Here is a 25,825-nt window from a genome sequence, read left to right on the forward strand (position 1 = left end):
ACGTAACGGACAGATGTGTCAGTTTGAATTAACAAAGAAAAAAAATCTTAAAAATAAAAACAAGACTAGTCTGATAAATTATTTAATTTATAGCCAGTGTAACTCCGAATGATGTAAGGGTTGTTACGATAGATACATTCAAAATTGGTCAGTAATTTAAGTAAGGGTTGATTAAAAAAAATCACATAAATACATAGATACGTGAATCAAGGAAACAAGGCACTCTTTGTTTGGGCACTTGTATAATAAACAAATAGTTATATCCACCAAATATCCTGCCTTTCTGTAGAAGGAACTCGAAACCAACACCGTAGAACGACACTGTACAATGACATAAAGTACAAAGTGAGACATCGACTATAATAATAACATATTTATAAGATACTAACATAGCAATAGCTTATAATCGTAAGTCATAATACAGCAGCAGCAGTGCGATCTGTACGATTCACTTTGTAATTCACTAATGAAATGTTGACGACCGAATAAATGTGATACGCCATTTTAATACTCGTATCCTATAAATGTTTATTTATTATAGTTTATGTCACATATCATTCTGACATATCACGCTCGTGATTTTTTTATAGTATGAGGCCACTTGATGGTAAGTGGTCACTGTCGATAGATATAAGAAATAATAATCATTCATTACATCGCCAATGCTCCACCAACCGGAACAAAACTATGTATTGCTGTTCGGCGCACTTTAGTTTCGAGTTTATCCTTACAGAATAAAGCTTTAAATCGATGCTCAATCTATAGCCTTTACGTATTACGGTATAAAGAAAAACAAATAAACAATTTTGACATTGAATTGACGATGTCATCGTTGGTCGAGAACTTGAATAAGCTATGGTATTATTTATGAGCTCGTGGAACAATGACGTTTTGAATTTTGACGATTTTTTTATCATAACTAAAACTAGATAAAAGTAGTCTAGAAGTATAGTATAACATAGTTGTAACAAATATATAATATATACCTATGTATATGGTACTAAATATAAAATAGGTGGGGATAGTATAAAACTCTTTTTCATGGAGATCGGGAAGAAGTATTAATTAAAACCGACTGAAACGTCGAGTATGTACAGACGTGGTATACTAAATAATAATATACCTATGTATATAAATACAACACAAATATGAGAGTATTTCATATGACTTCACCTGATATTATTTTAATAATCAACGATATAGTGAATTTATGAATACATTTCAAAGTCAAACTTATGCTAACTACAAAAAATGGACTTAACACAGATAAAAAATAAATAAAGGAAATTTACATTACCTTGCAAATAGTCCAGATTCAATATAACCGGGCCAGCGGTCACTGAACTCAGACTCGAAAACACTTGTAAAAATATAAATGCAAATGTAAAATTAATCCCTACTGTGCGTAAATTGTCAACGATATTAACTACGAGGCACTTTTTATTGTCACTTGTCACTTTAGCCCTCTCGAGTGGCGGCTGGCTGTAAGGCCAGGTGTTGATAGGTGGACCCATTTTGTCGTCCGTCGCTATAAATTTCGGTGCATTGTTTAGGTTTCTGAAACAAAAGATATGTTGTTTTAAATTGTGTCAAAGTTGCCTGTAACATTGAGTGAAAACTCTTTCGTCTGTTAAGAAGATTTAATTTTATATTCTATCAGTAGCTACTCGTTAAAGTACATGAAACGTTTATATCGTAATACATAACTCTGTTGGTTAACGCACACCGATAAAAATCAGAGTCGGTATAAATTTTTTTTTTTTGACATCTTCAACAATAATCCTCATAATTCAGCCCAATAAAAAATCAGCCGTTTATTTTTGAGCTTATCGCGTTCAAGCCGACGGGCAGACGAGATTATAATATGCCGAGTTTTGTACCAATCATATTAAAAATATTGATGTTGATTAGAGTTTTGCTATGCGTTTATAGACAGCCAGAACTAACGATGTATTTGAGTACAGACTAAATAATAAAATACTTTGATTGGATTAAGAACTACATCACTGCAAGTAAGTTGCATCCACTGTCAGACACATGCAGGGTTTTTCACGACGTTTTCCTTCAACACAGGAAAAATGTAACGAATGAAAAGTTTGAGCAACGCAAATCTGTAAGAGTTCACTTCATATCACATTCGGGAAATGTTGACAACAGACCCGACGATGATAAGCCATTTTGATACGCGTATCCTTTGATTTTTTTAATGATTGTAATCAATGTTGCATATCACATTTTGACATTTCATGTTTTGTTTGTGTTCTGCGATGGATTTCGATTGCGAGTTTTATCTCAAAGAATACTACTAATAGTTGATTAAGATCAACTTATTTTATCGTCTAAAACCTTTTGATAAATATCGTTCAGTGATCACGAAATTCAACATTTTTTTCACTGGTTAAGGAATGTATTATCCTGTCCAGACGGGTGCCGCCCACATCATATTACCAAACAAGTATGTACGAGTACGAAGTGTGATTTTAATATCTCGTTGGTTCAGTGGTTAGGGTAAATAATGTAGCTGCAGATCAAGATATTTTGGGTTCAAATCCCGAGTCAAAAATACCACAGTACAATAATGAAGTTAAGAAGTTAGTAGTGTTTACGTTCCCTTGCGTTAGATCTAAGGTTTAGTAGCTCACCCATCAAAAAATGCGTTTGCGCAGATTTTTACTAGATACTTGTTTGAGATTAGCTACCGTGGCCAAAATTCAGTGAGGAGGAAATTATATTATTGATAGATGATATATCAAAGTTGTTTTTCAATGTTGTGCTCTTGTCAGGCAAATATGTCATCCGATAGAAATGGAAGCAATCAAGCGTTACAAACACATAAGAGAAACAAAAATATTGTCATAAGAAATTAATTAAGCTATACAAATTTTACATGTTTCTTCTCAATAAATTCAAGAGCAATTTTCGTAACATAATCGTTTCATTTATAACTGGTTTAAGGATTTAAATACTACTTTCGGTAAGCTAAACATCGTGAAACCAGCAATGCAATTTTGTAAGAATTAATTTCGTGTAAATGTTGACGACTGTGATAGGCAATTTTGATAAGTGTTTCCTATAAAATGTATAATTATCATAGTCGATGTCACATAATACATTCTTATAATTTACGCTCGTGTTTAGTGAGTTTCGAGTTTTTTTTTACAGAATACCTCTACGATTTCGATTATGAGTCTGATTTATATTTATATTCCGTCTCATAATAGAATTATGGAGGATTACACTCCTGATTCTCCTTGAATAAAGCCGTTGCCCGAGAATATACTTGAACTTAAAGCTTCGTACAATATTATAATTTTACTAGTAATAGTTTTGTATTTATACAAAAAAAAAACCTTCGAATGTGTAACTAAGTTAAGGACGAATAAAACTAGGTTATTACTTTTTTTTAATATTTGATATTGGTAATAATTGTCGTTTTACTAAAGTATATTTAAAACGGTATTCATAGCGGTATTTTTAAGCCAGTAATAAGGACAATTTACTTTAACGAAACTTGTAAATTTGTTTGTAAATGTATGCATTAGTGTATAATAGAATTAGTATATATTAAGAAAGTTTTAGGTCCTGTATTGTGCACTAGTTGTCCGTCCTGACTTCGTACGGGTAAAACTCATAAAAATTTAACCGTCTCAAAGTCCGAAACCGTCTTTAAAGTTTGAAATTACAAAAAATATTCTCTTAGTAAGCTTTTATGTCTTGAAAAGATTAACTAATCTAAATTTCAAGCCAGTCCGAAGTAAGTTTTGGATATCTCGTGTGTCGGAGATATTTATACGAGTATAAGTAAAAAGATTCGTCGTGTAAGCCCCTCTGGGTAGGTACCACTCATCAGATATTATACCGCCAAACAGCAGTACTTAGTATTATTGTGTTCCGGTTTGAAGGGTGAGTGAGCCATTGTAACTAAAGGCACAAGGGACATAACATTACATACATATTATTAATGAAAAATTAATTTATGTAATATATTACTACTTCACGGCAAAACCAGTGAACCGTATTCGATGATATGCCAGTGGCCCGCGGCTTCGCTCACGTACGTCAGGTATTAGGCAGCTACGATTGAAATGAGATTTATTTTTATGAAGAATAGTTGGAGTTGGATCGTAATAGACTCGGAACGTAAGATATTCATTTATATGTAAGTACAATTGTATTGTTGTCACTATAAAGCTATTATTAGACTTCTCTGTCATAGCCATTAATAGCACACATTGGGAATGAAACGATCGCCTCCTGGCTATTTCTATTAATATTCGATTGTGTATAGAATTAAATTGACAAAAAAAGACCCGCTGAATTTCTTTCGCCAGAATTTGAGTTTGTGTTTGATTCTAATCTAACACAGAAAGCTATTCTGACGTACTGTCAAATATTATAGAACTTCTCAAGTACCGATCAATCCCATTCGTGTCTTCTCCATCCTACGTGACATTGGCGATAAGCCATTAAACTAAGAATTGAATTGAGAACTACTCTAGGACAATGAGATTCCTAACGTATATCACAAACATTTTAAATTTAACTGTATAGTAAACGTATTACGACAGATAATCTTTTACGATAAAGTCTCGTGGTAACGGTCGCCTCATTTACCTAGCGGTAAAGCGGTACAGCGTAACCTACCTAGACAGGCTTAAGTTGGTTATCGTCTGTTTATATATATAATCCACCAACCCGCAGTGGAGCAGCGTGGTGGATTAAGCTCTTAACCTTCTCCTTAATTGGAGAGGAGGCCTCGTGCCCAGCAGTGGGACATTTATAGGCTGTTGATTTGATTTGATTGACTGTTTATATATAATAAAAGTGAAACGTAGTTTGTACATCAAATAATCTATACTAATAAATTTTGTGACATTTTTTAAGGCCTTTTGAAAAAAGGCTGCTAAACATACATGAAACTTAAACCAGTTTTTTTTTTCATGTAGTTAAATGGGCTGCCAGGTGGTAAGTGATCACTACCACCAATAGACATTGGGTCTTTAAGAAGTATTAACCACTAGTAATCGCTTGCGGCTTCGCTTGCGTTTTAGGGTCAACAACGTCTTCATGAATTATAGTCTATGTAACAGCTATATTATTGTAAAGTTTAATGAATATCAAAAAATTTTTGCGTAAAAGGGTAACAGACATACATACATACATACAAACTTTCGCCTTTGTGATATTACTAATGATTCCTTACAACAATAATGCGCCACTGTACTTTGAAGCTAAGATGTCGTGCCTGTAGTTACACTGGCTTACTCACCCTTCAAACGGGAACACAACCATATTAAATGTTGCTCTTTGGCGCTAGAATGTATGATGTGTAGGTGGTACCTACCCAACGGGCTTGCAATCAGCCCTAACGAAGATTTATGTATTAATCAATTTAAAAAGTTTATTAAGACTAAATGAATCAATTCATTAAAATAATATTTTTAGAAAAATCAGTTTGGATTTAGGCTCGCGTTCCATCACAGGGCTGATTGATGAATAATTGTAAATAAGTTTATTTGAAGAGAGGAACCCCCGCTAGAGGCTGCTTCCCGAAACGAAGGTAGAGTTTTAAATATTGACGATTTAAAAAGGATTTATTGTAAAGTTTACTTGAATTAATAAATGAAAATTACATTTGATTTCATTAATTTCTGTCATTATTTTTTAAATAAGGTTTACTTTTACTATTATTGGATATGTCATAGAGAGTATCGTAATGTTATATAGGGATATAAAAGTTATCCAAAAGATATTTGTGTGTTTGTGTATTCAAGTGATCGCGTACGAGCTTTTATGAATCGTAATATTACTATTATATTTAATGTAATGCTACTACGTTCGGAATGTAGATTCTACGGAGAAGAACCGGTTAGAAACTCAGTTATTTTTTTCAGCAATGGTTACAAACATATTAAATAATAAAGAATACGGGCAAGGAATATATTTCATTGATGTCTCTAATTCTTCTTATGTTTATACCCAAGAATATCATCAAATCGAATCATAATTTTGTATTCAATGTAGAATCCCACAGTTACTCATTGATTGCCAAATGAAATACCCTGACCTGAGAAGAACCGGCAAAAGAAACCCAGTGAGTTTTTTTATTCGTCATAAATTTGCACATATTGAATGAAATTCTGCCATATGTATAAACATGTGAAACGGGTTGAAGCAGTTTGGTGGTAAAAGATCCGAAGCTACTCCTCAAGAAGAGTAGGCCCAGCAGTAGGACTTATATGATACTTTTAAATAGACGACGATGCGAAATAATTAATTTGTAAGTAATTATAATGCATGAACATCCGTAGTATAACGAATATTTACTTGGTGGCAAGGTTTAGCCCTTCTGGTTAGGAACCACCCACTCATCAGATATTCTACCGCCAAATAATATTAGTTAGTAATGTCGTGACGTTACGGTTTGAACCAGTGTAACTGTAGGCGCAATAACACATTTACTTCATATTTCTTACAGTACCGATGTCTATGGGCAATGGGCAGTGACCATTAGTTCGCCCCTTTGCCCATCTGTCCCTGATCCCATAAGTTTAAAGATAATTACAATTAAATTGTACCATCTTCAGCCCAGCCGACATATTTCTGCTTCCCATAGTTAACATTATCATGGCGGTCTAGTACATGGGTAAAACGTCAAACGGTATGGATTAATATTATTTTTATATAGATATATTGACATACTTTTTTATATAAAAGATTTCTGGGCTTTTGAGATTTCAGTTCACAAGTTTATATCGCTCAGAATGGATAATGGTTTGAGAAGTTTTTTTTATCTTTTATGGACAATTGTTTCAAAAAACACACGAAAAATCACTTCGCCTTGACATCTCTTTCAAAAGTTTTTTTTGGTAATGAGTGATACAATTTTGACAGTGCTAATGTATTAAGGTTACTAAAGAAAGTATTAAGTTAAGATATTCTTATCGTGTGACGATTTCTTTTTGTTTTTGGGTTCTGTAACCAAAGGATAAAACGTTTTATTGCTAAAACTACGCTGTCCGTCCGTCTCTCACTAGGCTCATCTCATGAATCATGTTAGTTAGACCGTTAAAATTTTCACACATGGTGTGTTTCTGTTGCCGCTATTTAAGTTGGGCTCCCACACAACAGTCGTGATATTTTTGCTCGTTTTTATTCGATATAGATATTCGGTAACAGGTAGACGCTTTAAAAAATATTTAAATTGAAATAAAATAAATATTTAACGGGGGCTCCTATATAACAGACATGATTTTTTTGGCATATTTATAGATAATGGTACGGAAGCGAGTCCGACTAGGACTTGGCTGGTTTTTTTTTTGCTGCACAGAAACGTGACTTATCTTATCAGTCTACGAGCGAAACACGAAACGACACGAAGGATTTAAGTGACAGCTAACGATATCCCAAATCTGAATATGTACGCTAAAACGAAATGAAACGAAATTACTTTATTCAATTTTTTTTTTTTTTTTTATACAATAAGTTTTGAATCGTTTCTGTCTTTTAAATTTAGTTATTAATTATATAAAAAATCTCGTCGAAGTGTTCTGCCATATGTACATTATTCTTATAGTAAAGTTATACATCATTGCATTTTGTTTCAGGTATTCTACATGTATTCTACATGTTTGACCAAATTTACTTGGTGGTAGCATCCGGGTAGGTACCACCCACTCAAACAACAGTACTTAGTATTGTTGGGTTCCGGTTTGAAAGGTAAGTGAGCTAGTGAGACTACAGGCACAAGGGACATAACGTCTTAGTTCCCAAGGTTGGTGCGCATTGGCGATGTAAGAAATGGTTAATATTTATTACAACCCCATTGTCTATGAGCGGTGGTGACCACTTACCATCAGGTGGCCGATATGCTCCGCCAACCTATGCCAAAAAAAAAAGAAAATATGTAGATGACAGATTGATTTCGTGTCAATGAATCTTGCGGCTTTAAGCCACGAGACGACTTCGATACAGATCAAGAGATATTATATTTCTTACCCATATTTGTCGGTTTTTAATGGAATGTGTGGTGTGGATTGTTTCTGGGTCATACAAGATTCTAAGAATAATTTCATTGAACTAGATATTAAAAGGCTTTTATTATACAAACACTAGATTTAACTAAAGGTTCATTTTTTGCCCAGAGGATCGGAATTGCGATTCAATCTGAAAATGTTGTCAGCATTTTTGCCACCATTCTACGTGGTCATGATTTGTACAACAACAGCATGTACAGCCTGTAAATTTCCTGCTGCTGGGCTAAGAGCTCCTCTCCCTTTGAGGAGTAGTTTTGGAGCATATTACACCACGCTGCTTCAATGTGAATCGGTGGATTCACGTGTGGCAGAATTTCGTTGAAATTAGACACATGCAGGTTTGTCCTCATGATGTTATCCATCACCGCCGAGCACGAGTTGAATTATTAACATAAATTAAGCACATGAAAATTCAGTGATGTTTTCCTGGGTTTGAACACGCAATCATCGGTTAAGATGTACGAGTTCTAATCTCTGGGCCATCTCGGCTCTCATGAGTTGTACAGTAACTATTTTAAATTTTTATTTGTGTATAGCAAAGCAAAAGTATATCTATACAAACAAAAATGTTTCTTAAGCTTAATGTCGCATGGTTATGACGTATCTATCTTTAACGGCTCGTAACTCAAAACTACATAAATAATTCAACGTCCAGTTGTTATCAACTGGTGCTGGTTTCTGCCAATCATTGAAATCCGATTAAGAAATACTGCTAGCTTTCTTTGCTCTGCTTATCCACCAACTGCACTGGAGCAGCGTTGTGGAATATGCTCCAAACCTTCTCCTCAAAGGGAGAGCAGGACTTAGCCCAGCAGTGGGAAATTTATAGGCCGTTAATGTTAAGGTGCTAGCTTTCTTGTTACCGTTGAACACGGTCATGATAACACGTCATTATTTTTAAATTTTGTATCTGTATAATTTAAATCTTTTATCGTTAATAAATTTACTCTGTAATTACAAATTTAATCTGTGTATTTAATTGTACATAGTTTAGTTTATCGTATGTTTAATCTGTGGTAATTTGGTCAGTATCATGCTATGTGTGTCAGTGTTACCGTTAGCTACATGTTTGTATGTGTGAAAGTTAGTGCCTTCTGCTGACCCTACCGTCTACGCGGTAATGAATGTTCCTGTCTCTTTCGCACGCGCGTCTAATATATTTCAGCTACGGTTTGTAACATTTAACGTTACATATTTTATAATATATTATCTTGGTGTAATTGAATAAATTTGCTGACATTAGTGTTGTGTTAATATTTTGTCAATAATTTCTCGCTGTATTTTTTGTTTTACTAGTCATCGCCAAAGGCAAAAAAGGAGCCTATGTTCTTTCTTGGAGATCAAGCCTGTTTTATACAAAATTTCAGAAATTCAATAATTCAAAATGGTTTTGCTTTGAAAGAGGAACAGATAGACAGAGTTACTTTCGCGCTATTAATATTAGTATAGATTAAGAAAATTAACTTTTAATTCATGCGTTCTAATAATGGTGACATTCGTTTGTTTTTCGTTACAAATATATAATTCATATTGCATCTTACAATCTGATAACCGTTAGTTTGCAGTGCTAACAACTTACTAAGGAATTAACATTACATATATGCATGGTTAAATGATTTATTTATATATGTATGCGCTATAATCAAACACTAGTGTATAGCACTAGTTTTTACATATCAGAGATGATTAAAATCGTTAGCATTATATTTTCACGACTGATAACCCTTTATTCCCATTATGAAGAGGTAGCAAATTATATACTTGAATGCGTGTTAACAAAGCGCGGTTAATGTCGGTCGTGCGATGTTTAGGTATTTTAAGCTGCGGTTTTCAACAGTAGTATACTTTTGTTTGTATTTACTACTTGTTTGTATATACTAGCTATCCGCCCCGGCTTTACTCGGGTACAATAAGGATATATATACAACTTTCAGATCGAAGAACAAATCTAAAAAGAAACATTTCGACTAGTAAAATTGAAACTCTCCGGTTTTCTTTGTTATAATATGCATGTATTATATATACGTTACCGAAAATGTGTAAAATCTAGGAATTACATACAATTTCTAAGAAATGTATGTAATTCCTAAAATCGCACGGAAATCTGTAAAATAAGTTATATAAGATACATCAATAGCAATCGTAAATGTAAAACACTTGAGATATCAATGGGTACGCGGGGATTGTTTCCTGGACGTTGTTGTCTCAACAAGTGCTTTAATAAAAAATAATTCTCATTTTAACAACGTGTTTTATTACAGAAAGATTTTTTTCTATTTATTTCCTAATATGATACGATTTATGTATTAAATAGTTTTTCAAACAATATTTTATACATTTCCTAAAAGGCTTCGGAATTGTATAAATTTTCTAGGATTTGTATACAATTCCTAGATTTCATACATTTCCGGTAACATATATGTAAACCGCATTAAAATGCGTTCAGTAGTTTAAAAGATCTAAGCGTACAGACGGCGAGACTTTGTGTTATACTATTTAGAGATTCTATCCCTATTACTACAAAAAAAAATTCAATTCATTTTCAAATCACAAAACACAAGATCGGAATGTGGATTACCGGGTACTGAGTTCATAAATACCGGGTAGGACTATCACAAAGTTGTTGAGCTTCTCTAAACAGATATTCTTAATAGCAACCCGGGGTTATGAGGCATGCTCATCGTTTTGGATTGACTTCGTATTGTATCGTGAGAGTAGGAAAGAGAAAGTGCACCGCCATGCCCGAAATAGTTCTGGGATTTAACCGTTTTCGAAATCATCCCAGCATTATTGGTTGATGCGCGATAATATACAAATATCTTGTTAATAAAAATAAGGTATGTTTATCGATATATCGATATTTTAAAAGTTATTAAGTGTATTTTTTTTATTTAGATTAGGTAGATATACTGTTAAATAAACTATGTGATGGTAAGTGTTCACCATAGACATAAGAAATGTAAGTAAAGTTACCCATCCCTTACAACGTCACGATGTTACATCCCTTGTTCATATAATAACATTCACTCGCACGCCCTCCAACCGAAATACAACAGTACTGATTATTGCTATTTAGTGTTAGAATATGTGATGATTAGGAGGTTACTCAAAACTGTTTCCAATTTCACAATAAGTTAAAGACTAAATATAAAGCGTTTACGTTTTTGACTTACGTCATTACGTGACGGAGGTAACAAGTTTATTGCCATATATATTATTCTTGTTATACTTATTTTAACATTGAATATAATATCTTCTACAACAAGATACTTCTTAAACTGTGTCAAAGTCGATCACGTCTTAACCAACGCTTGGCAATCGCGGTTTTGTTTACATTTATTTCATTCACTTCCATTAAAATTATAGCATTCTCTAAATATATTATTTAAAATATATTTTAAATCTATATGTCAAATTAGTAATGTAACCTTTTTTTAAAACAATCAAAGTAGTTGAATACCTTCGTTAGGCGATTTTTAATTCTTAATTAAAAAACATATTATGTCATTATTAAGCATGGAAATCTCAATGTGAATTCTACCAAAAAGTTCCGATTCCGACATATCACTCGTTTTAATTATTTAACAACAGCACATACACATATCAATTAAGTGATTGATTTATAGAATCAAATGAATACATCAAATATGAAATTCGATATTTTAACAATTGCCCTGTCCATTTTATTTTATTTGAAACGTTATATGTGCTTTATACATATTAGATATAGATTTTTTCTACTATTCTGTCACGAAGACGCACCCTTCCACGTTCATTAATTACCTTCAACAGACCAGTTTTTTTCTGCATATTAGAACGAGCGAGGGAAGCTCGTGTATATAAGACGTCGTGTGTAATTAAATTAGCAGCCTAAATTCCCCACTGCTGGGCCAAGGCCCCCTCTCCCTTTGAGGAGAAGGTTTTGGATCATATTACACCACGCTAATCTAATGCGGGTTGGTAGAAAATACACATGTGGCAGAATTTCGTTGAAATTAGACACATGCAGATTTCCTCACGATGTTTTCCGTCACCGCCGAGCACGAGATGAATTATAAACACAAATAAAGCACATGAAAATTCAGTGGTGCCTGCCTGGGCTTGAACCCGAAATCATCGGTTAAGATGTACGCGTTCAAGCTACTGGGCCATCTCGGCTATAGTATACAATTGTTCTACTATCCGATGAGATCCTTTTTCTTAAATTCAAATGCTCTTAGTATTAAAATGTAGTATTAAACTAGGCTCTTATGATATTTTTGAATCGATATTTTACAAGCTTAGAATTAATGTAGAGTTATTTCTGGTCCATATATAGTTTCTACCTAAATGTTATAAGTATTTGAGGTATACCATCAAAGAACTTAATATCTTGTCCAATCCAAGATTACTTATCGTGGGTATACAATGTTTTCTTACACGTGTATGTGGATAGACATAATATTGTGAATCCTCTGTAAATATATCAACTATGTTAAAATATTCCCAATTGAGGCTCGAAATCTATTTCGATAAATAAATACATTGTCTAGTTACCCCATATGAATATATTGTAAGACCGATATTACGAAAAGTTTATTTCTTCAGCAGAAAGCACGAGATACAGGATCGGATTTAGGGGAGGGCAACCGGAGCAACTACCCTGGGCCCTCTACAAGAGAGGGCCCTGCAATAGAGATTTCGAATAGTTAACAAACTAAATATATTATATTTATTGCAGTTAGTAGTTACTCATACAAAGTCATACTTGACTGAATGAAAATGTTCAATTTAATTTGCGAAATAACTTATTACGGCCGCCACTCCTTTGTGGCCCAGGACTTTGGAACTTTAAACCTTTTATTTAGCAATAAATAACTTTGATTTTTTTTTATTGGTAAAAGATTTTTTGTAGACACAGAAATAAATTATCATCCATGACTTTAATACGAACAGTTCTAAGGCAATATCTTGTGAGGTTGATATAAAACATATTTTGAATTGCTTGATCGGATTTGTAAAGGTTTTCAGTAAAGAATTCCAAGTTATCCACTGCGCTATCACGATTCGAATGATTTCATAATAATAATTAATTATAGAATCAATGAATTAATTGATAGTGGGACGGCGATGATATATAAGAACTATTTTGTTATCCGTGATGACATTAAAACCGTTTCGGTCCGTTACGACCGTTAATTGTAAACAAACCGTTCAAACGAGTAACTGTATTATAATGATTAATGTAAATATATATCTAATGACTTAAATTTATAATCCAATTACTCAAGTAATAAAAAGAAGTATCTATTCTGATAATATAAATGGCAAATTACTGTAATATGTCTGTTTGTTACTCAGGGCCAAATCACTATAAGAATTCGATAAAATTTGTTATAACGCAAACTGGTATTCCAAGGAAGAACATAGAGATACTTTTTACATTTAACACCTGAAGATCAAACACCGAAAACGCATGCGAAGACGCCGCGTCGGTGTCAACTAGTTATAAGTATATAAATTCGTTTTAAATTATTTATTTAAAATAGCTCAGGACAAATGGAGCAAGTCTTGGTATATAGGCACCGTTACACGCAGACATTCCCATGGTCACCAATACATGTCCCTTGTGCCTTTTACACTAACTGAAACTTCAAACCGCAAACCGTACACAACAATATAAAACTATTACTCCTAGTTCAAACCCAAGGGAAGCAAGAACTACTGAATTTGAATGCGCTTGATTAATGTTTATTTTTCATCTTGTGCTTAGCAGAAAATATCCTGAGGAAATCTGCTTGTAGTGGATTAAAATCCACCACGTATATTCACTGAGCCGCATTTGAGCGGCGTGGGAAGTAAGCTCATCTTCAAAAAAAGGAGGTGTTAACCCAGTATTAATAGATCGTCATTTTACTATATGTAGTTTTATATATTTCCTATGGAACTAAATGTGATATTATGCATTAAATATTATCTTGTATGAAACTTGGAAATAATATAAGTATAATATACAGAATCAAGGTGTAACTACAGGCATAAGGGAAATAACATTTTAGTTGCCGAAGCTGGTAGCCCATTGGCGATTTAAGGGAACATTAATATTTCTTAAAGTTTTAACAACAACTACTAACATCTATTTACTAACAGGTGGCACATTTGTTCGTCCAACTTAAAAGAAATAAAAAGGTTTTTTTGTTGCTTTTATTTGTCCCAAAAAGGCACAGATTATTTCGCCTAAGCGAAGTCACGTGCGAGTTAAATACTCTTAATTCGACAGTTTTTGACAAACAACTTTTTTTTTTACAAATAACGCACATTAATCTGTCAATGATATGGTTTTGTCACCTTGTAAGTAATGTTACCAGCTTAAAAAAGTTTCACATGAATTAGATACATAATTTCACAATTTTTTTATCTGTGGTAATTTACATATTCATAAATTCGTTTCCAAATCGTTGTTATTTATGTTGTTGATTTTTTTATCAGAGAAAATATAATTTAAATTTAAAAAAGAGTGTAAAAAGTATTTTATCTTGATAAAGTACCTTTGCCACTCAAACGTCGAGTCATAAAACGGAAAGCAAGAAGGATAATTTCGTGAATTTCGATAACGTCGATATGTCGCAATGGTTTCTCGAATTAAATAACGACGCGCCGACGCGTGAAATCGATTCATACATAAACAATAACGTAGATATTGTTTTGAAAAATGTTTACATTATGTTTTTTTTTTATTATATACATCAGAATTATTTACACGAAGGTCTTAATTATGTAAAAATAAAAATAGTTACTGTTCAAATCGTGACCGTTTAGAATGGTCGGAAGAATGTTATCTGCATTTCCCCGTTGAGTGGCAATTCCAATGCTCTGAGCAAAAAATTAACCAGCCCTCCTATCATCAGTGGAGGCAATAAAAAGAGGTGTTATTTTGTTACTTGTAATATAGGTCTTTGTATGAAAAAAAAAATATGTAGGATAATAAAATGTTATATCATTTTTTTAATTTAATTAACGTTGTTTTTCGATAGCATCGATCATTCGTGTAGTCACCATGCCAAATGACATTTTTGAAAGAATCTCGTCCATTATATTTTAATAACAAAATCAGACAAGAATTCAAAGAATTTTACGAGTATATCATCACGGAAGGCGCCACGCATTTCTCGCAAACTGGTCGGTCACTCCTGCGGACCATTTACGTCGATTATCCTAACGGTACCACACTTCATTCTAATTAAAATACAATATTATATTCAGATTTATTCGTTCCAATAACCATGCTAATTGCATCTTTTATTTAGCAATAAATTGATTTTAGTAATTTTTTTTAATCGGTGAAAGTTTTTTGGTAGGCACAGACATAAATTATTATCCATGACTAACTTTCAGCCAGCTCTAAGGCCCATTAGGTCAAGTGGGTTAATTAAGATCTGTTTTGAACCAATGATCCCAGGTTCAAGTTCTAGTAATTTTTGTTTATATAATATCAGGTGGCGCGCGTGAAGCGTTTTTCTTCACGCGCGCACGCAACCTACATGCGTTAGATGAAATCCTGCCTTTTTTTTATAAAACAACCAATCCAAAATAACCTAATACTTATTTGTTAAGAAAAAGAAAATATATAGGGATACCTTTTTTATGTCATAGTTGGCAAACGAGCAAGATGCTCATCTAATGGATAGTGACTACCATTGCCCATCGACATGTGCAACACCGGAGGGCTTGCAGGTGCGTTGCTGGCCTTTATTAATGGCAAAGCTGCATAATTGTAGACGAATATTCTTTCTAAAGCGCATTACACACGATGAATTATAAAATGATTAAGATGAAAAATGTGATAATAACAAAAAAAGAAATTCACGCTTGTCATGTGAATAGTCTAAAATCTGGTGAGACTACGGAGTGTAGCTGTTTATATACCTATATATATTTAATAGGCGGAATATCATTAGGTAGGCGGATGTACACCGCCACCTGATGATATATGGTCACCACCATAGACAATAGCTCAGTAAGAAATATTAAACATTCCCTACATTGCAAAAGCGCCTTACGTCCTTTGTGCCTGTAGTTACACTGACTCACGCACCCTTCAAACCGGAACACAACAGTACTGAGTATTGCTGTTTGGCGGCAGGTAATATATAATTGTATTATTAATACTAAAATCATATCCAAAAATCGCTTCATTTTCTGGTATATTTATGTATATCGGTTTAGTAAGCATTCCAGTTAATCGTTACAGAAAAGCCTTTTTTTTAGTCGAAACAGAGTACATTTAGTGTTTTAAATCATCACATACTAAAATAACAAACTTTTATATTAATAATTTCATGCAGGTCTACGATAAATCTGATCCATAATTATAGATCGTTAAAAAATAATAATGTTTTGGCTAACAACATATATCCGCAAAATTCGTAATATCCGAGATATTTTCATATTAAATCTATAAAATTCAATGACTTGACAGTTCAACAGGCGGTCATGTTTGACGTTTGCGGGTGCGTTTAGAAAGCTTTGTCAAGAATTATTATCTGATATTTTTATTTGTACAATTTTATACAAAATTTTACAACACATTCGCTGTAACAAGTTAGATATTTGTTCTTAAATAGCGTAAGACTATCTATTACGAATCAAGCAATTACATTTTCACTTTTCGGATTTGACAATTACTTGGCATATTTGAATTATTTACGTGATACAGTTACACAGGAGGCTTACAATAACAATGACACAGTGCATAGCGAATCATAATTGATAAATATCAGGAAAACAACACTGAATTTTCTCTTTTATTTTAATCTATCACCAAACAACAATCAGTATTGTTGTCTTCCGGTTTTAAGGGCGAGTGAGCCAGTTTAACTACGGGCACAAGGGACATAACATCTTAGTTCTCAAGGTATTTGTTCGGTATAGTTCAAGGTCAAAGTATAGTTTCCAACTTATTTAAAGCTAAGACTTTTGATAAACGATAAGTTATTCGTTTTACTTATAAGAAACTTGGAATGTGAATTAAGTAAAGTGCATTAAGTTTTAGCTTGCTTTGAAGTACCTAGAATTCCTTTTAAATAATGTTTATACTCTCAGCGTTCTAGGTAGCGCGACTTGCATTAATATCAAAAACTTTTAAAGTATGGGGAGATTAAATTGAACTTGTCATTAAAACGACTATAATCAATGATAGTATCTTGTTGGATGCGCTTTAAGGCGTCAATACTAAATAAGACCAGTCCTAATAACAAGTGCCATGATCATTATTGAACTTCTGATTATATTTTGTTTTGAAAATTGTACTCGCAAGGGTCACTACTGTGAGGAAGACGGACGTCAAATGGTAAGTTTATATTAGGAGCCGTTGATATCTGTCAATTTTTTATTCGATGCGGTTAAAGACGATAAATGTTAAGATTTAATATAATAGGAGCCGTCCTAATAACACTGATCTCTGATAGATATATCGACGTCGTTGACTTTACTCGATTGGGCGTTACCGATGGCGATTCGCTCGTAACAATACGACAGAAATTAAACCAAAGGCTTCCTTGGTATATTGTAATATTTTAAATAAAAAAACTTAATAGATAAATTAGGAAAAAAGTTAATAACAATAACATCAGGGTACTTTGCATATTTATTTAAATTACTTTTAATCATTTTTATATTATTTTAACGAAGAGGATATACTATATGTCGTGTAGTTTAACATAAACATTTCTGTAATATTTTTTCGGTAACGATTTCTGAGGAAAATTTTTTTTTTTTCTATTTCACGTACCTATATATATCAACGCTTGAAGGTTTCAAATGCTAAGATCACATAATGAGAAGTCCAAATCGAAGTCATACCTTTTTGTAGATTCGAGTCTTATGCATTTTTGCGAAACGCGTACTTCCGTGTGGGGAACATCCGATATATCACTTCAAAGCGTGATTAGAATCTATAACTCGCTGATATATGTTGCTAGTCATTGTATGTTAATTTAAGTTTTTTAAATTCACACGACAGTTATTCATAGTGATTGTTGGCGTTAAAAATATATATTTCTAATTCTATTAGAATTGGAAAAGATATTTTCGTTCAACATTAATTTGATTAATGGTGAATTTATGTTCGTTTAATGGGGGAGGGATTTCTTGGAAATTGTTGAATATTTGCGCCATTTTGAAATATAAAATACTCTTTACTATAAGACTTTTCGCCATCACTAAACTAAAGTTTTATATCATTTTTTTCAGTTCCTACCTTTTCATGTGGCACTTATTATTATTATAATTTGGTATACATTTTTTTATCTCTGTATATATACATTTGAATTTTCAAATGTATATATGCTAGCTATAGCTAGTAAGTACGCTCTCGTTTTAGGGATTGGTCGTTACGTTTTAGGCATAAAAAGCCTTATAGGCTTATAAGCCAAGGACTCCTTGTAGTTCAAGCTTTCTTCATGTCGTATTTCAATCAATTCGGTTTAGTGTTTTGTTGGTGAAAGAGCAACAGACAGACAGAGTTACTTTCGCATATTAGTATAAGTGTGTGTGTGTGTGAAATTAGAACACTAAATGTATTCTCATTTTAAATGTGCGACATATATTAATAACAATTAAATCACTTCGTTATTGCGTAACAAAAAATCGAATTTACCGATTTTTCCTGAATGTTTCACAACCCTATGCGGGTATTTTACACTAATATTTTGCATTACAATCAGAGTTTCGACTTTATCAATACTTTCACATATTTAACATAAAAAATAGATCCTTTAAATGCTACTGGTAATTCTTTAGAGTTTAAATGTTATCGTAGAGAGTTTTTAAGCATATCTGCTTCTTTATTTTGGTATCGTTTTTTTTATTAATTTAATTGTCAACTGGACTTTATTTTTGCGTTTTTATGCAATGTTTAACAGTAATATTTTTCAATTGGACGAATTTTAAATTTAGTTGTGGTAAAAATATTATCGCTAAATTTCGAAAAATATATAATTATAAGTAGTTAAACGAGTAAACATATGTAGAAACATTTGACCGTTTCTTGGAATATTTTTTGTTATATTATTTTAAAAAAAAAAACAATAGTATATTTACTCAGTCAAACAGAAAATTAAGTTCGGAAACAGACAATTCTTTAGGCGTGTGACAAAAACCTACAAATTACCTCTTAAGTTATTACATTAAGTAAGTTTACATTAAAATTGTTAAGACGTCAGTTTCATTTCTAATGTACATATATATTATTTGTTATATAAATGTAAGTATAATTTATATAGTACAAGTTTTTAATTATCAACACAAAACATAAAGGTTTATTTTTTATTTTTTTTATTGGGAATAATATCGAATCATTTATTAATTATTCCCAATAGTTGAATGACTGGTGAGTGAATGTTACTAGACTGGACGAGTCTGTATCGAGTCCTTCCACCAGTAAAAGTCTTTTGAATCGATTGTATTATAATTATAATAATTTTTTAGATCAACCCCGCGTGGGTTGGTTTTTGCCTACAATTAGAAAAAAAAAGTTTTCATATTTGGTTGTCAAATATCGAACGCATAGAAAAGTAGGATACTATGTCAAATACATAACATGGATGTTAAAAACGCAATGTATAACGGCTAAATTAAACTTTCCGTTTCTCGAGGCGAGCAAAGGCTCTCCGATGTTAATGACCCCGACGGAACCTGCTTATCTCGAACTTATCTCATAAGTAAGTCAATTGAATTGTAAGTACCCATTCGATACTTCGAAAATCTAATTACGATATTGTTTTTGACTTAACGATTTGACGTAAGCTTTTAAAAAAGATTTTATGGCGGAGATAAAATAAACGAAAATTTTTAAATTAACCAATGCTCTCTTTATTTTATGTTTTATTGATGAATTGAATACATAGTTATTTTTTATTATATACTGTAACCCATCCTCCACATGTTTTATGGCACATAAGTGTATGGCCTACTTTATTTTAATTTATTTAATTGTTGCCATACTAAATATAAAAATTAGGTCTTTTATAGAGCAACTAGAGGAATTCGCGAAAAAAATTTTGAATAAAGTAAGAATAATAAAAGAATGTCGGTCAGTGTCGGTGACAACAAAATCGGCCGCGGTCGTCCGGGTCGGATTCCATACGGGACCGTGTTTCGATCATTTCACTGACCTACATTCACACAACGGAACACAAACTCACGACGCCGTACTTTTTACAACAAGTTTTTAGCGCAAATTGAATTATTAAACGGCGTTCTTAAATTGAATCGTCTTTTGTTTGTCAAAAGAGGTTTTATATAATGAACTTTTTTATATTTATAAAATGCATGAAAACGAGATTATGTTTTTATTATTTATAGTGCGAGTGTTATTAATGTGCTTAGGTTTTTAGTTATTATTATTTCCTTAATAAACGAGTTTTTATTTCTTGGGTGCTGGCGGTAGGAAGAGCAACAACCTATGATTGCAGGGCCGTTATTCCCGATCGTCTCGACTGAGCAATGATAACTATGAAAAAACGTACTCTTTCAACCATTACTTGTACTGTGAATTTCTTGTGAAATATATTTTTAAAATATTTTATTACTACTTATAATATACAAATTATAATATTTATTTTTTTAATATAAAGAGGACAACTAATGCAATAACACATGTATTTATATATAGAAAATTAAATAAAAATACACTTCGTTGATAAAATAAACGTGCAGTAATTTTAATATAGGTAAATATATTCACCTGTTTAACGGACTCCGAGTTTTATCCACAATCACGAACTCATTATCCAGCGGCACTGAGTTAACGGTTGTTTGTACTAATAAGACTAACAGCAGAAGCAATACAAAAATTAAAAAGAAGAATATTTTTTTTTAATTGTCAACTAAATGACATTGACAGTTACGCGCGCGCTTTTTGCTTATTTTTTTTTTAATTCCCGGCTTAGCGCAAAGCCTTGACCGCTAGGCGACTACGGTCTTACTGAGCGAGGTGGCTGTTGCCCGCTCGTCCTCTCGGCAGGTCATGTATACTTTCCAACAGTTACTTTTCGCTTCGCTGCACTGATTGCGGTGAGTTTTTTCCTCGAGCTTGCAGAAAGAAAGGCGATAGCTTATCGGGTGACGCGAACAAGCTTTTAGGGGACTATGACTGTATTTTTTTGACAAACAGTTTTTTTTTTCCTTAGGCGTGTGGATTTTTTTTTAAAGATAAAAACAAAGGTGATAACCATTGCCCTTGTCGTATTCGAAGAATTATAAAATGTAGGTATAATATTTCTAGGTTACTATTTTTTTTAATTAATATATATAATATATAATTCTAGGTTTTTATTTTTATTCACATTGCGTTAGCTTATACGTGAGGCTCATATGAGATATATGTATAGGTAAAAACAGTGGTTGGTACATATTTCAACTTAGGTATAAAAATCTCAATGGTAGCTTTACAGCTGCACTTTTAAAACAAAACAAACTACAACACTTACACCAAAAACGTTTATAGAGTCTAATAGAACTTAAAAAATATAGACCAAGCATCTAAATAATACAGACAAAAAATGATTTTTTTTTTTAAATTATAACTAAACGTTACTGATTATTGTGTGCATGCTTTCGTCGTACAAATAGACATCGGCAGACGAATATATACAGTATATACTAAAACCCTCTCCAGAACGCGCTTTTGGTATAAGTTTTATGTGTATTGCTTTAGATATTTTTCAGTTAAGCACCTAATATAAAAAAAATCTATCATTTAATAATTAAGATATTTAAAGAAAATTACGATAAAGGTACCCGAGGAAAATATTACGAGAAGTTAAATTATTAAACTTAGAGAAGTCTGAGAACGCGACCCATTCACGGCGACTTTCTAGGTACAAATCAGGTTTAACATGGACTTAATCTATAATAAACTAATTCTAGAAATTAATGAACACATTGAACTAGTTTTAAGATACATTCATATTGGAAATTTGATTGAAATTGGAATGTAACGAAATCATAAATATTATAAAGTGCTCCTTTTTTTTTTTTAATTTCTAAACTGAAATAAGACAAAAGTCTATTTATATACAATCGGGGCCATTCAGACTTTGTCGATTTTTATTTTTTTTTTGTATACTTTCCTATGGATTGAAAAGTATTAGCTTTTAATGAAATTAAACTAACCTAAAACTATTAGTTATCTATTAGTTAAACTCGTCAAAATAGGTGCAGACGTTTCGGAGTCCGAAAATAACTAACAGACTGATAAGAGAAAGTAAAAATTGTATTTTGGTTTAGTTGTCATGTTCAGATTTTTCAGGCGCATTAGGCGCATCAGGAATATTAAAAATTTCCAAACATGAAAATTCATAGGTACAATATATTTTCCTCAACTTTTCAATAATGATTTAAGGTCGACTTACTTACTGAATTTTTTAAGATATCTACTACTAGCTGTCAGCCGCAATCTCAAGCGCGTTCAAGTTGATCAATTTCATGGGTTTTAATTTTTTATTTTTGTTTTTATTTTTGTACTGCAGAAGAGGGCTATTCGTGCAATTTATAACATGGGCCCAAAAGATTCGTTAAAGTGTAAATTTAAAGAAATTTAAATAATGACTATCGCTTCTCAATTTGTTTTTGATAATGTTATGTATGTACGCAAAAACGTAAATGATTTTTCCAAAAATTATGACGTACAATCCATTAATACTAGGATCAAGAATAAACTTGATACTCAAAGTACCCGATTACACAGGGTTAGTAACTCTTTTTTGGGGCAATATATACGTTTTTACAACAGGATCCCAGAAAATATTCAAAATTATTCAATTATAAAACTCAAAAGAATCGCTAAAGAGCGATATATCCCGCTGAGTTTCTTTCGCCGGTTCTTCTCAGGTCCGAGGTGTTAAATTCCGAACCGGTGGTAGAGTTTTGACGATTAATAAGCAAGTTTAATCACTTCTATATTCAATAAAGATTTTTGACTTTGACTTTGACTTTGAGTGGGAAATACCTAAGGCCTTACTTCTCTATAAAACACAAGAGTTAGGTTAATATAATTATTAGACATTGCACAAATTTATAATAATATCTTAATACAACATAATAAAACCTAGTGATTATTATTGGAATTAATAGCGATATATATATATATATTAAATACTTAAAGGCAGTGTCCTATTAGTTCTGGAGGCCCTGGGGCCGCAAAGAAGTGGAGGCCCTAGACTAACAAAGGCGTGGAGAGACCCTAATAATTAAATTATGAATTAATTAGAATATTATCATTTCAATCAATAAGCTTTAATTTATTTACTTGTATCGGTAACTTTTAAAACAGTAATTAATAACATTATTACAATTTGACTATATTAAGATATTTTTAACTCGTCGGAATTTCTGTTGTAGCCTCTCTCGTTCGGAGGCCCCAAGGCAGTCGCCTCGGTCCCCTAAATCCGACCCAGTTTATCGGTATTCTTAATTAAAAGAATATAAGTTTCAGGAAAGTCAAGAAAAAGTCAAGAAAGCTGTAAATAAATCATTCTTGGGGCAAGATATCTGTTTCTATAGTAAAATTCCGCAGACATATTTAACTTTGCCGTTTCATAAATTCAAATCATTTGTAAAGAATACATTGGTAAAGAAGGCATATTATTCAATACAAGATTATATAATATTTTAAATTAACATGGTTATTTTTATTACTAACAGTATTTAAAACGGGATATTTATCATGTTTTTTATTTTTATTTGTTGGAGCTCGATATTTCGACATTATCTACGAATGTCTTGTTCACGAGACTGACGTTTGCGGGTAGATGTTGACGGCATTAGAAGTGTCCATATCGGACTACCTCCTTTCTCGTACGTTTGCTGCGTAAACACTGATTACCACTACCACTGTCACTTTCACCCTTACTATATGTTTTATTTGCACTCGAAACTCGATCCCATGTTTTACAAACGAAACTCACCGTATCGATTCGCGAATTTTTTAAAGTTATGCAAACCCTTGAATAATAATATAACCAAATTACCAATGCCTATCTGTACCTGCTATGTATGTGTATTATCATTTAAACATCACGGTAAAATTTCCGAAAGACGGTACTGGTAATTGTAATAAATAAATAATATTTTTCATTTAGGTATAGGAGACATTTTCAAAGTCATATGGAATGAAGTTATGGGGTAATGCTGCAGATATTGAATTGTATTGATTCTGAAGAAAAGAGCTGAAAGAAATACGTACATTAACGGCTGCTTCGCGATATATTTATGACTAGCGACCCACCCCGGCTTCGCACGGGTGCAATGTGGGTAATCCCTAAGAGATAGACATATACCATCGCGGACTTTTTTGAAGACCGTTTTAAGGTGTACAATACTGAAGTACATTATTTTGATCTATCTCGTAGGGTTCAGCCAGCGTTTACAATGTAAGTGAAAAAAATTTATAAATTTACGACATCACATTAGAAACTTTTAAAATTATCAGTGTTACTTAACTATATTGTCTATGTATTATATACAAAAACCTTCCTCTCGAATCACTCTATCTATTTAAAAAAACCGCATCAAAATCCGTTGCGTAGTTTTAAAGATTTAAGCATACAAAGGGACATAGGGACAGAAAAAGCGACTTTGTAAAACAAAGTACTATGTACTACGTGTATGTATGTATGTATGTACTATGTAAAGATAATACACTGCCTATTCAGAATATATATGAAATATTTCATAAAATATAATATACATACTTTATAGCTTTACATTTAATTCGACACTGGAACATGAGGATCCAAAAATGCTTTTATGAGCCTACTTGAATAAAGTTTTTTTTTATTTTGATTGTTTTATGATTAATACTAGAAATAAAACTAACTCGTAAACCCTGCTTTCAGCTTCCATACAGTACAGACAACGTTTTTGTGAAACGGTATACCTACGCATGCAAAATAAAATGGCGGAAAATATAATCAATTTATCATTTAACAAATGAAAAAGAATTGTTAGGACGAAACTACTCCTTAAATATTATTATTTATTAAAATAATACTTTTTGGATAAAGTTTCTTGGACTTAGGGCGTGGTCTCCAAAACAGAACTAATTGAGAACAATAATTGTGAATACTAACATCATTGTAATCTTATTTAAAAGAGCAACTTTGCTGGATACATTTTATTCGATTTGGTTAAGTATATTGTTATTCAATAATCCATTTCCACAGACGGCCAAAGGTTTTTACAACGGTAAATACCTTTGGGGGAAAATTCAGATCGACATTAGTTTAATATGTTTCCCTGTTTTTGGCAGGCAGCATAACAATTTAAATTTAAACGTTATCGATGTCCAAATAAATTTTCATTGGACGACGAATTCTTCACTGACTCGAAATATTGTAATTGTCCCGACAGAGTATTATAAGTTTTGATGGGATACTAGATTTCTTGGCTGAATGGTATTCGACATGTGCTTGATTTGGGTGATTAAAACTTTATTCTATTGAAGTCGTTACCACATTTTTTTCGGGCATTACCATTTGTCATAATATCGGGAAAACAGCATGTTTATTAGACTTATTATTTTATTTCTAAATAACGTGATGATAGATTTTTTAAAATATTTTATTCGTGAAGAAATTTGGTCAAAAATATGTTTATATATGTATATGATTTACGATTCAGAGATTTCATATTTATATATTAATGCAGCAATAAACCCACTTCGTTGGCCCACTTCCTGATAACTTTGGACTAAATTATTTAGCACAAACCTAGTTAGTATAATATTTTAAAAAATCCACACAATTGTG

At 32.3% G+C, this 25,825-nt stretch overlaps 1 protein-coding gene across 1 annotated transcript in view; it reads right to left on the minus strand.

Annotated features, from left to right (window-relative positions):
- LOC125074222 (mucin-5AC-like) overlaps positions 1–20,941 on the minus strand; it is a 44,613-nt gene extending 23,672 nt beyond the window's left edge. Inside the window, exons 1-2 of the mRNA XM_047685493.1 lie at positions 20,761–20,941; positions 1,298–1,557 (exon numbers count right to left, since the gene is read on the minus strand). Coding sequence (XP_047541449.1) covers positions 1,298–1,514 — 217 coding nt within the window. The 5' untranslated portion in view covers positions 1,515–1,557; positions 20,761–20,941. The remainder of the gene's footprint in view (positions 1–1,297; positions 1,558–20,760) is intronic.
- Positions 20,942–25,825: the final 4,884 nt, after the last annotated feature.

The sequence above is a fragment of the Vanessa atalanta genome, chromosome 27, assembly GCF_905147765.1.
Source record: "Vanessa atalanta chromosome 27, ilVanAtal1.2, whole genome shotgun sequence".
NCBI classification, from domain to species: domain Eukaryota; kingdom Metazoa; phylum Arthropoda; class Insecta; order Lepidoptera; family Nymphalidae; genus Vanessa; species Vanessa atalanta.